This window comes from Pinus tabuliformis, chromosome 6 (genome assembly GCF_031772625.1).
Source record: "Pinus tabuliformis cultivar Carrire ecotype Pingquan chromosome 6, CPIR1, whole genome shotgun sequence".
Taxonomy (NCBI): domain Eukaryota; kingdom Viridiplantae; phylum Streptophyta; class Pinopsida; order Pinales; family Pinaceae; genus Pinus; species Pinus tabuliformis.
Genome location: NC_142292.1, coordinates 626,506,795 through 626,518,218, shown reverse-complemented (window position 1 = coordinate 626,518,218; position 11,424 = coordinate 626,506,795). Strand labels below are relative to the sequence as shown.

At 45.6% G+C, this 11,424-nt stretch overlaps 1 protein-coding gene across 1 annotated transcript; it reads left to right on the top strand.

Annotated features, from left to right (window-relative positions):
* The first annotated feature begins 9,187 nt into the window (after positions 1-9,187).
* On the top strand, positions 9,188-9,631 carry LOC149260184 (secreted RxLR effector protein 78-like). Its single transcript, XM_089457214.1, has one exon. It carries the CDS (start codon positions 9,188-9,190, stop codon positions 9,629-9,631), a length of 444 nt encoding a protein of 147 aa, XP_089313340.1.
* Positions 9,632-11,424: the final 1,793 nt, after the last annotated feature.

The window sequence follows — 11,424 nt, the reverse complement described above, 5'->3', positions numbered from 1 at the left end:
TGCTGGTTGAATTTTGACCGAGGGTTGTTTTGAGCTGCCTATCTTTGCAGTTGAAGATCAAGTTCTTCAAGGTTGACTTGAGGTCAAATTGGGAGTTGTTTGACCAGCTTTGACTTTGCTAGTTGGTGTTATATTGCTGCTGATATAAAACCACAGATTTGTGATATTGTACTATCTCTCTCTACTGAATTATTGAAGAATATAAAAGAATTGATCAAAGGGTTTCCCCGCATTCGGGTTTGTCCCTGGCTAGCCACCACATCTTGTGTCTCTTGTCTCGGCTTGTCTTTTGTCGATTTTATTTATGTTCTATCAACATTTTACTTATATGTTAATGTGATTGCTATATTGAGAATTGACATTGGGCTACTAAGAAGAAATTGAAGTAAATTGCTCTAAGCATAGAACATACCATAATTTAACATGGTATCAAAGCTGAGGTGAAAACAAAGCCCAAGCAAGAGCAAGAGCAATCATTGAAGACAGTTGGAAAAAGTCAAAAGGCTTCATGGGTTCCTCATCACACTTCCCTGCCGAAGACAAGCTTCGTGAGAAGTCTGACTATCACAGATGGAAGATGTCTCTTGATCTAACATTGGAAGAGCAGGAAGTGTTGGACTATGTGAGAGGCAAAATTACAGAGCCTCCATCAAATGCACCGACTGCTACAAAGAACAAGTACACTAAGGGTGAAGTCAAAGCGAAGAAGATCATCTGGGACTCTATTGATAAGCGCTTGGTGGCCTACGTTTCTGAGCTAAACACCTCCAAGGAGATCTACGATAGACTGGTAAGCTTGTCTAAAGTTAGTTATGCAAATCAAGTTTTGTTCCTCAAGAATAAGCTAAAGGATATTAAGAAGGGCAAAGACGAGGATATTCAATCCTACTTCTTAAGGATCACTGAGATCAAGAATGATCTCCTATCAATTGGAGAAGTCATTGCTGACAAGGAACTAACTATCACTGCTCATGGAGGGATCCAATCCGAATGGGAACCACTCTTCTCAACAATGATCAAATTTCGGGATTTGAGGAATTGATGGCGAGATGCATTCAAGAAGAGACAAGGATGTAGAGCAAGAAATGCCTTCAAGCAAAGGCAACCCACTACTTTCTCCTCTCATGCTAAAAGGAGAAATAATTCTGGGTCTAAATTCAAAGGAAAGGCCAGATTGAAGGGTGGAATAAAGGGAAGATGCTTTGGTTGCAATAAATTTGGCCACTATGTGAGGGAGTGTCCAAATAGGAAGGACACATCTCATGACGATGATCAAAATCACTCCTGGGGCAACTCCAACCACAATCAAAGGAATGGCAGGGTCAAAAATAAAGGAAGTGGTCAACCCTCCAAGAAAGCAAGGAACTCCAGGTATGAATCAAATGTTGTTAACAATAAACAAGGTGAATATTATCTGATATTGGCCCTCTCCACTACCTCTCCTCTGGACTTGTTGGGAAATTGGCTTATTGATAGTGGTGCCTTAAGGCATTTAACTGGTTACAGGGAAGCTCTCTCTAATCTGATAGAGAAGGAGACAAACTTGGAGATTATTCTTGGAGATAACTCCACCTATCCCGTAAAGGGTGTAGGGAAGGTTACTCTTCAATTAAATCAAGGTAACACAATTCATTTGCAAGAAGTACTATATGTACCTAATCTCAAGAAAACCTGGTTTCCATTTCGACAATGGAAAACAAAGGCTACAAGGTGGCCTTCATCAATGGCGAGGTACATCTGTGGAAAAAGAATTTTAAAGATGCTTTCACTCTTGGGTTTCGAGTTGACTCTTTATATCAAGTTGGAGGAAGTCTGTTAGGAGTCATGTCTTGCGACACATCTCTTCAGTCTGAACTATGGCACCGAAGGTTTTCCCACCTTCATTACAAGGATCTACTTGATGACAGGGATGCCCGAGTTCAAAATAGAGCATGAAGGTGGATGTCCGGTATGTGCCGAAGGAAAGCTCAAAAGGGGACCATTCTCGTCAAGCCAAAGCAAGACCTTCGATATTTTGTAGTTGGTTCACTCCGACATATGTGGTATGATGCCCGTGAACTCTTTGGGAGGATATTTATATTATCTCACTTTTACAGATGACTATTCTCGCAAGACTTGGATATATTTCTTGAAAAAGAAGGACGAAGTGTTCTCCTGGTTCTGTCACTTCAAAGCCTTGATCGAGAATCAAACTGAGAAGAAGATCAAGATATTAAGGATTCATAATGGAACCGAGTATGAATCCAATGAGTTCCATGAATTTTGCAAAGAGGCTGGCATTAAGAGGGAGACCACAACACCATACAAAATGGTGTGGAGGAAAGGAAGAATCGTACGATTGTGGAAGTTGTTCGTGCCATGCTCCATGATTAAAGGCTTCCGAAATTTCTATGGGCCGAAGCTGCGAATACCGTCGTATATGTTCAAAACCGATGTCCTCATCAAGCATTGGATTCCAAGACTCCCAAAGAGATGTTCACTGGTAAGAAACCTGATGTCTCTCATTTTAGAATTTTTGGAAGTCCCATATATTTTCATGTGCCGAAAGAGAAAAGGAGTAAATTGGGTGCATTTGGAAAGAAGGTAATCTTCGTGGGCTATAGCAAAAATTCTAAGGGCTATAGAATCTATGTGGCTGGTCAAAGGGAAGTCAAGATTAGTCATGATGTCACCTTTGATGAAGATATGGCTCTTAGCAAGGTTGACAATCTTCTTTTTCTAAGGAAAACTAAAGAAGCTAATGCTAGGAAGTCGAATGAGAAGGAAGATGAGATGATGCCCGATGTGGAAGAACCTATGGATCCCATTGATCCCCCTTTGCAAGAGCCTTCCTCTTCTAGCCCTCATGGTTTAGGGGGACACTTGATGATGCTGAAGGACACATTGCATCCAAAGGGACTTTCCGTGAAAGTAAGAAGCCAACCAGGTATCAGGGATACTTGACCATTATGAGCACCATCATTCAAAATGAGCCTTCATCGTTCGAAGAAGCTGTGAAGCATCAAGTATGGAAGAATGCTATGAATGAGGAATATGAGTCCATCATGAAGAACGATGTTTGGGATGTGGTCCCCAGACCCCAGGACAAAATAGTTGTCACCTCGAAGTGGCTTTACAAATCAAAGCATGGAGCTGATGGGAGTGCTGAAAAATATAAGGCACGCTTTGATGCTCGAGGTTTCTCTCAAAAGGAAGGTATAGACTATGATGAGATATTTGCACTTGTTGCCCGATACACCACCATCCGCTCGATCATAACCCTTGCTACTTCGCAAGGATGGAACCTACATCAGATGGATGTCAAGATTGCGTTCTTGCATGGTTCGATTAAAGAGGAAGTATGTGTAACAACCCGAGGGGTTTGAGATTCATAATCGGGAATCTCACGTATGCAGGTTGAAGAAAGCTCTCTATGGGCTGAAGCAAGCACCCCGAGCTTGGTATGAGAGGATCGATAGCTACTTGATGAAATTGGGATTCACTAGGAGTAAAGCTTGTTAGCGCTTGAAATTTCACCTCAAGCTGAGAAAGGTAAACCTCAAGGCAACATCAAACCACTTAGCCTTGTAGCTAGCCCTACGGGGCTGGAGAGGGCTCTCTCCGGTCTATCTCAGTAAAGATCTTCAATGAGCGAGATGACCAATAGAGTAACCCTGATTTTAGGCTAGTAAACTGATCAAAAGGGTTGATTTGGGGTTTTTAGGGTTTTTGGTGGCAAATTGAGGGGGTGGCAATTTTGGGTGCGGGGATTGGACACAGCTTCTGCAGGGGGTTCTTTGGGGCGAGGTAGGAGACAATATTGATGCCTTTGATTTGAGGTGGATGATCAGGAATGACAGGTGAGGAGTTAAGGAGAGCAAACAATAACTTTGAATTCTCCTTAAACAGTAGAAAACATTGAAATTAAACAAACTTAAAAGCAGAGCATGACTGAATTCTTACTTTAACACTTCGTTTGTTTAATGTGCAGAAGGAAAAGAAAGGAAATGATTCACATAACACACTTACAGGTACATAGAGAAACACACCATCAATACATGTAACCATAAGAATCCCAAAAAGGACTGCAAAACCCTGGTCTTCCTTAGCCAAAAATTGCAGAGATACAGTGAATAATACAATGATAGCTTCTCCCTCAAGAGTCCAACCTTCCAACCCCTGAAAATGATTAAGAAAATACATAATATAGGCAAGCCAACCTCTTCCCTTGCCTCTAGGGGTCGAGCTCATCCTTCTAGGAGCTGTTTCAACTAATTCTAAACTGAGCACTAAAATCTAGGCAGTCAAAACAACTTGCCTCTATAAGCTAGGAAACCAATTCATTCATTTAATTTTCACCTTTTTTCATGAATGAATATTCTAGAAGAGGTACATAAGAGTAAAAGTGTCATAAAAGTACATTAATTACATCAAAGAACATAATAATCCACCCCAAAAAGTCAAACAGGGTCAAACTGCATTTTTCTGAGCTGTACACTGAAATCTGGAGAAGTTTGCCTGACGGGTCGCGCGCATCTGCCTGACGGGTCACGCGCCTTTGGGACCACATTTGGGGCACTTCTAGGTGACCAAATTGAGCAAGAGTAGGCTTGTTGGAAAGGCCTGTGAGTCTAATTTCCAACCCAACTGGAATTTATGAATTTGGTGGTCATTTGCCCCTCCAAAATTGCAATCTCCCAAGACTGCTTTCTGCAACTCAAAAATGTGGCAGAAAGTCATTTTTTGCTCCTTTTTTGACTTTCTGGAGGCCCAAAACTTCATAAAATCTCAAGTCCATTGATGAGCATATCTAACTTCTCATGAAAAATCTAGAAATGCTGAGTTTTTTCAAAATGGAGTTGCCATGATGAAGGGTCGCGCGGGGGGTGAGACCCGTTAATGGAGAAAACCTGTGTTTGGCATAAAAAATTCACAAATGACAAAATTTTCTCCAAATTTCTTGAAATTTGGGCTGGGAGTCCCCAATCAAGTACCATGCTCAGTCAAAGAGGCTTTGGCCAAAATTTGGATTGGATCGGGCGTTTTCCTTCGTTTTTGTGCTTTGGCCAATCGTCCTTGGAGCACCTTCGTTCTCGCCAGTATTTTTGACATTTCTTTAAAACCATGACACCTATGCAAAAAGTGAAGGAGGTTTTTCTTCCCTGGCATGTTGTGGACAAAAACCTCTCTCAGTTTTCCAAAATTCATCTTTTATTGCTCTGGAACATCATTTGAGTTCGACTTGTCCCGATGTGTGAAACAAGGAATTTTGTCGAAATGGAGCGAAATGAAGGGAATAGGGGGCTTCTAAATTCTTGGGGAAATTTTTGGAAGTAGGGAGGGATGTTAGGAAGCAGGGGAAAGTGGAATCTCAGAGATTGAGTGAGGGGAAGGGGTCCAAAAGGGCAAAACACATGCCCAACCTAGAAAATTGCCAGGTTGTAGCTAGAAACTAGGGTTTGTGCAAAAATGAGGAATTTGGCGGATCTAAGGGATGGGAAGTGTTTGATAAGGTACTTTAAGGATAGGGGAAGGTGTATGAACATCAGGAAACAAGTTTTGCCGATGATTTGACCATCCAAGAGAAATTGCCTTCAAAACCCTAGGAGAGGGAAATGACCTTGCCTAGGCACAACTGAAGCATGAATAAGGTGTAACATGACCCAATGGAACCTAATATGATGATAGAAACCCTCTGAATGATGATAGGCTCAGCTGAATGATGACATGGACTGACATTTGGACAACTTTGAAAAGTGTGAAAGCAAACCCTAGACCTAATGCCTAGTGACCAAATTTTGCTTAAAGACTCACTGAAATGACAAAATTTGACCTTGACACTTCAAAATCACTTTGTAAGAGCATATTTGATCACTGGAGGAAGGCTGGAAAGACTGACACTAACAAAGCCGATCCAAACCTTTACTTTAAGGTTGATGATGATAAGCCTCTCATACTGGTGTTGTATGTTTACGACCTCTTCCTGACAGGTGCAGACCCTCTCATTCACAAATGTAAGAGGGAGTTGGCTTCCGAATTTGGGATGAAGGACCTTGGACTGATGCACTATTTCCTAGGGCTGGAATTCTGGTAGAAGACAGGAGAGATTTTCCTATCTCAAGTAAAATACGTGGTGAAGATATTGGAGAGATTCGGTATGGTGGACTACAAGCCCGTGACTACCCTAATGGAGCTTAACTTCAAGAAGTTGTGCGGTAATGTTGTTGGACCTGCTTTGGGAAATGCTACTGAGTGTCATCAACTAATAGGAGAATTGATATTCTTAGTGAACTCCCAACTGGATATATGTTTTGTAGTGAACGCGTTGAGCCAATATATGGTTGAGCCTCATCTCTTACATTGGATTGGTGCCAAGAATATTTTGAGATACATTGTTGAAGATGTGAGGCTACATGGATATTCTAATGCTGATTGGGTAAGTAGTGTGGTGGACCGCAAGAGCACGTCACCCCCCCCGTCTCTACCCTCTCTGTTCGGCCCGTATCTGCTCTCTGCTCGCGTTGATCTGCTCGCGTCGACCCGTTAACTCACATCGGCCCCTACAAACCCTCGTCTGCTCCTGCAAATTTTTCGATTAAAATGACAGGTTAAATATGGGTTCCCCGAAGACACACACGGAACCAGAGCACGAGATCCACCTCAGTAACCCATTCAACAACAGAGGACCTTCCAGTTACCTCCGCCAGTGCCTTAACCAACCGGAAGAGACCTATAGCCCCAGAGACATTGCCATGGAGTCAGACTTCGCCTTCTGGACATCTCAAATCAAACAATTGTTACGTCGGGTAGATTCCCTTGAAACCGAGAATGACAAGCTCCGGGCCGAAGTAAACACACTCAATGACAGAGTTTCCTTTGTGGAAGGGGAAAACTTGTCCCTTCGAAAATCAGTGCAGGAAGACCCCACAGAGACAACTTTGCATGCAGAAATCCAGGAGATCAGGAACAAGCAGGAGGAGATTATATCACAACAGGTCTCCCTCAGACAGGAAACATAAACACACATCAGCTCATGGGCACACGTAGTTCGGGGGAAAGACAAATCCTCTCCTATCACAGCAGTAGAGGAAGTTGTACAGGCCAAACTCGTGGAAGAACGATCCCGTAGAGCGAGAGAGCTAAACCTCAAAGTGAGAGGTCTCCCTCTCCCTCTTTCTTCAGCAGATCCGATGGAGGTGGCCACAGGATTCTTGAGAGACACCCTCGACATATCCGATATAAGATTAGACAGAGCTTGGCTGGGACAGGACTCCACCTTATTTATCCGATTCCATAACACCACAGATCGCCTATATGCTCTTCGAGCTAAACGGAAGCTATTCGACCTTCCACACAGGATATTCCTTGATGAGGATCTCACTCGGGCACAGGTGGCTGAACTCAAACAGGCTAGGGAACAAGTGGCTGCAGCAAGACAAGCGGGAAAATGGGCAATCATAAGGAACCTCGTGTAGTCATTCGAGACTCCTTCCCCCTAGGATGGACACCTCGATCAGGCAGTTCCAAATGACGGGTCCGCCTGGGGAGGCGTCGAACAACAGGGATTTCAATTCACTGCTGGAACGGAAATGGGTCTTTTTGGTCTTCACCTGGGCTACTCTACGACGCCCTTGAGTCAGCAGATATCCTTCTAGTAACAGAGACCCACGAGAGCCCAGTTCGGCCTCTCCCAGACATAACAGGGTACCAATGGCATTCAGTATGTAGACAGGAAACAAGGAGCTCAGGGGGGGTCAGAGGGTCAGGGGGAGTAGCGTGCCTAGTCAAAGACGAGCTCAGAGACAGAGTCACAGTGGCAAATACAGATGAGTACGCCAGATACATGTGGATCCGAATCAAAACTGGAGCCCCACCCCTGAGGGATATCTTTATTGCAGTTTGTTACTTCCCCCCAACCACATCTCCGTTTGCCATCCACGACGGTGTAGAAAGGGACCCCTTCACCAACATATACCCAGACATCACTAAATACTCAGCTGATGGAGAAATTATCATTATGGGGGACTTCAATGCCCGTACCAAGGATCAGCAGGTCCCACTCCATGACCGGTCCGAGGATGTGTTCTGCACTAGGGGTGTTGACCTGGCTTCAGTAGGCTTGCAGAGGACCTCGGAGGATGCTCTGGGCCCCATCACAGCTTACGGTAGACATCTTATGCAGTTGGGCGAATCACATGAGCTGATAATTCTAAACGGCCTCCCGCGCTTCCCAGAATCCCACATCTTCACGTGTAGGCCTCATGGAGGACGGGCTAGTGTGGTGGATTATGCATTAACCTGTCAAACACTGCTCCCTTTTATCTGGAATCTCTCCGTATCACCCATCCCTCTAGCCGACCATGCACTTCTTTCACTTTCTCTTCAGTTTGATCCCCCTCGACCAACCCACCCCCCACCCCGATCCCCGGGTAGAACCATCTTCCATTTTTATGAGGGCGACCCCGACATTTTCTCCTCCTCACTCAGACAAATCCTCCCCGACACGGATGACTTCTCCCGTCTCGAGACTGTTTCGGATAAGTACCACTATCTCTCCTCGGCAATCTGGGAGTCGGCGCTTAAATCCTTTCCCCACTCCATTCGGACCACCTCAACCTCCCGCAAGACAGGAACTTGCCCTATGAACAAATGGTACGATACAGAATGTAAACTCCACCAAGATCTCCGCCAAGCCTTCCGTCAGTCCCTTCCCTCATACTCTGCCATCCAAAAGAATTACCGTCGCCTCCTCCACCACAAAAAATGACAGTTCATCTCCCAACAAAGACGGGAGCTTTCCGCCCTCCTTACCCATACCCCCAAGCAATTCTGGGGCAAGATCCTCCCCTGACGCTCACCTCCTCCCGCTGATCTCGACCCAGTCTCCATGTTCTCACACACCTCCCGCCTTTACGACATTCCCAGACAGTCCCAAATCCAAGTCACATCTCCTCCCCTCTCTTGCCACCTGTTCACCGATAAAGATGTCAGGGAAGCCATCTGGGCGATGAATAGCAGCAAAGCAGCGGACGAGGAAGGATTCCAAGCCGAATTCTTCAAACAAGGCATCCGACCCTTAGTCGGATACCTGGCAGATCTCATCAACCATGTGGTCCAAGAAGGGTTCCCCCCCATATGGTCCCACCATATTATATATCCCATCCATAAGTCAGGGGATACCTCGGACCCCAACAACTACATGACAATTATGGTGGGTCATACATTCTCAAAACTCTATGCCACTATCCTTCATAGAAAGCTTTCCGGCGATTTTGAAGAAAGAGATCTCAGGGCCAGAGGCCAAGCTGGTTTCAGGCTAGATCATCAGACCATTGACCACATTTTTACACTTCGTGCTGTGATCGAGGAAGCACGCCACCGGCCCTCGAAGGTGTATTGCTGCTTTGTGGACTTCCGGAAGGCTTTTGATTCAGTCCCGAGAGAGGATCTTCTACAACGACTCAAAGACACCAATACCTCAAACTCCCGGTTGACTGTTGTTATGCGTCTTTACGAGTCTGTCCTGGGCCGTCTTCGTACTATGGGGGTGCTATCTGAGTTCATCCGGAGCATGATTGGAGTTAAGCAGGGGTGCCCACTCTCCCCCACCCTATTTGGGATATATATTGATGAGCTCGAAGCCTTTCTGTGAGAACACATACAGGAGTCTGACGGTTGCTATCTTCATCAGGTTTTGATCTATATCTTACTCTTTGCAGATGACACTGCACTCTTATCCTCATCACCAGAAGGTCTCCAGAGGTAGTTGGATGCATTAGCCCTATTCTGTGATCTCCGGAAATTGACAGTGAACCTGAGTAAGACAAAGGTAATAGTCTTCAACAGGACGAAGAAGTCTCAAGATCTCCGATTTCTATTCAAGGGAGAGAGAGTGGGGATTACCAATAGCTATACATACATGGGAGTACAGTTTTCGGGCCCCTGGTTCAGTATCCGACCAGCTCTGCAACCTCGGATCAATAAGGGGTATGGCTTTCTAGCCATTTTAGAGAGACAATGTTTCCACCATCACTTCCAGGACATCTCGTCAAAGTTGAGCCTTATGGATGCCCTGATCCGACCCACGGTCCTGTACGGATCAGAAATTTGGGGCCCCTCCTTGCTTGAGTCAGATTGGACAACAATTGAGAGAGTCCAAACCCTCCTCCTCCAACGTATTATCCGTTGCAAGCATACTATCCCACAACAAATCATACTGGCCGAGTTTGGTGCACAGCCCTTCCGCCTTGAGACAGCCTTCAGACTGGTCTCCTTTCTTCACCGAGCCCAGAGCTTCGCAGATACATTGAAAGGACGCGAAAGGTACCCTTATCTAGCCTACTGCTCTTCTGAGGCCATCGACCACTCCCAACCAGGAAAATCCAAGTGTTGGTATACAGGGGTCTCGAAGTTCCTCGAGGCAATGGGACTCCATATAGATCATCTCCCCCCCTTTCGGTATTCCCTGAACGCCCCCAGAGGACTCCCCCCCAGGCAGGAACTAAATAAGATCATCAAGGAAGACATCTACAGGCAGTTTATCCAGGTCACATGGATTAACCCCCCGGGGGGCCTGCGTCTAAAGATGGCGTTCTATGCAGAGCACTTCTTGAGTATCAGAGACGGGCTTATAGTTTTCCCCCAGTACACGCTTCGACATTCAGATCCCCCTCGGGCAGTTCAGAGTTGGATCACATAGGCTTCGGGTAGAGACAGACCACCAGATAGAGAGAGTTGACAGGACTTGCCGGCTATGCCATACACAGGAGGTGGAAACCGAATGGCACTTCATCTTTGGTTGTCCGATATATTATGAGATCAGAGGTCGATACCACTGTCTGTTCAGAGGGCCACAGAACCTATCCAGCTTCTTCAGCTACACGGACCAGAGATGCATCGCACTTTACATCCAGGAGACTCCAAAGCATCGGGAGCATATCCGTCCGACCCAACACTACTCGTTAGATCACCTCTTTCTTCAGCATACTCCCCTCAACCCGAGGAGTTAAGAGATCAACCAGTCTGAGTACCAATCAATCCAGCTCACACAGATCGACAGACCCTCGTTCAGTTAAGAGGAGAGGCCACTTACTTACGAGGGCCCAACAACAGAACCGTTCCAGGCATCTTCCCGAGAGGCGGCCCAGGATCATTAGATCACAGAGACAACACAATGGGAGGCAACCAGCGCCCTTCGCTTCAAACCAGCAAACCTTACTGAACTACCCACAACTCTTTTCTCTCGGCCTCGGATGTTAGGAGTAGCGGACTCCCACATCCGAGTCCCCAAGGTCTTCTTCACCAGTGAGACTACGACGCAGTCTAGAGATCAACAGGCGTGGCCGGGATCGGAGCTCCATACGCTCTTCCCAACCCGCCTCGTTTTTAGTTTCTATCTTCCTTTCAACATTTGTCTTTCTGAGGAGACCAATTGGTTCTCCTACT

Coding starts and splice junctions, on each gene's coding strand:
- LOC149260184 (XM_089457214.1), top strand. CDS start 9,188: ATGGTGGGTCATACATTCTCAAAACTCTATGCCACTATCCTTCATAGA.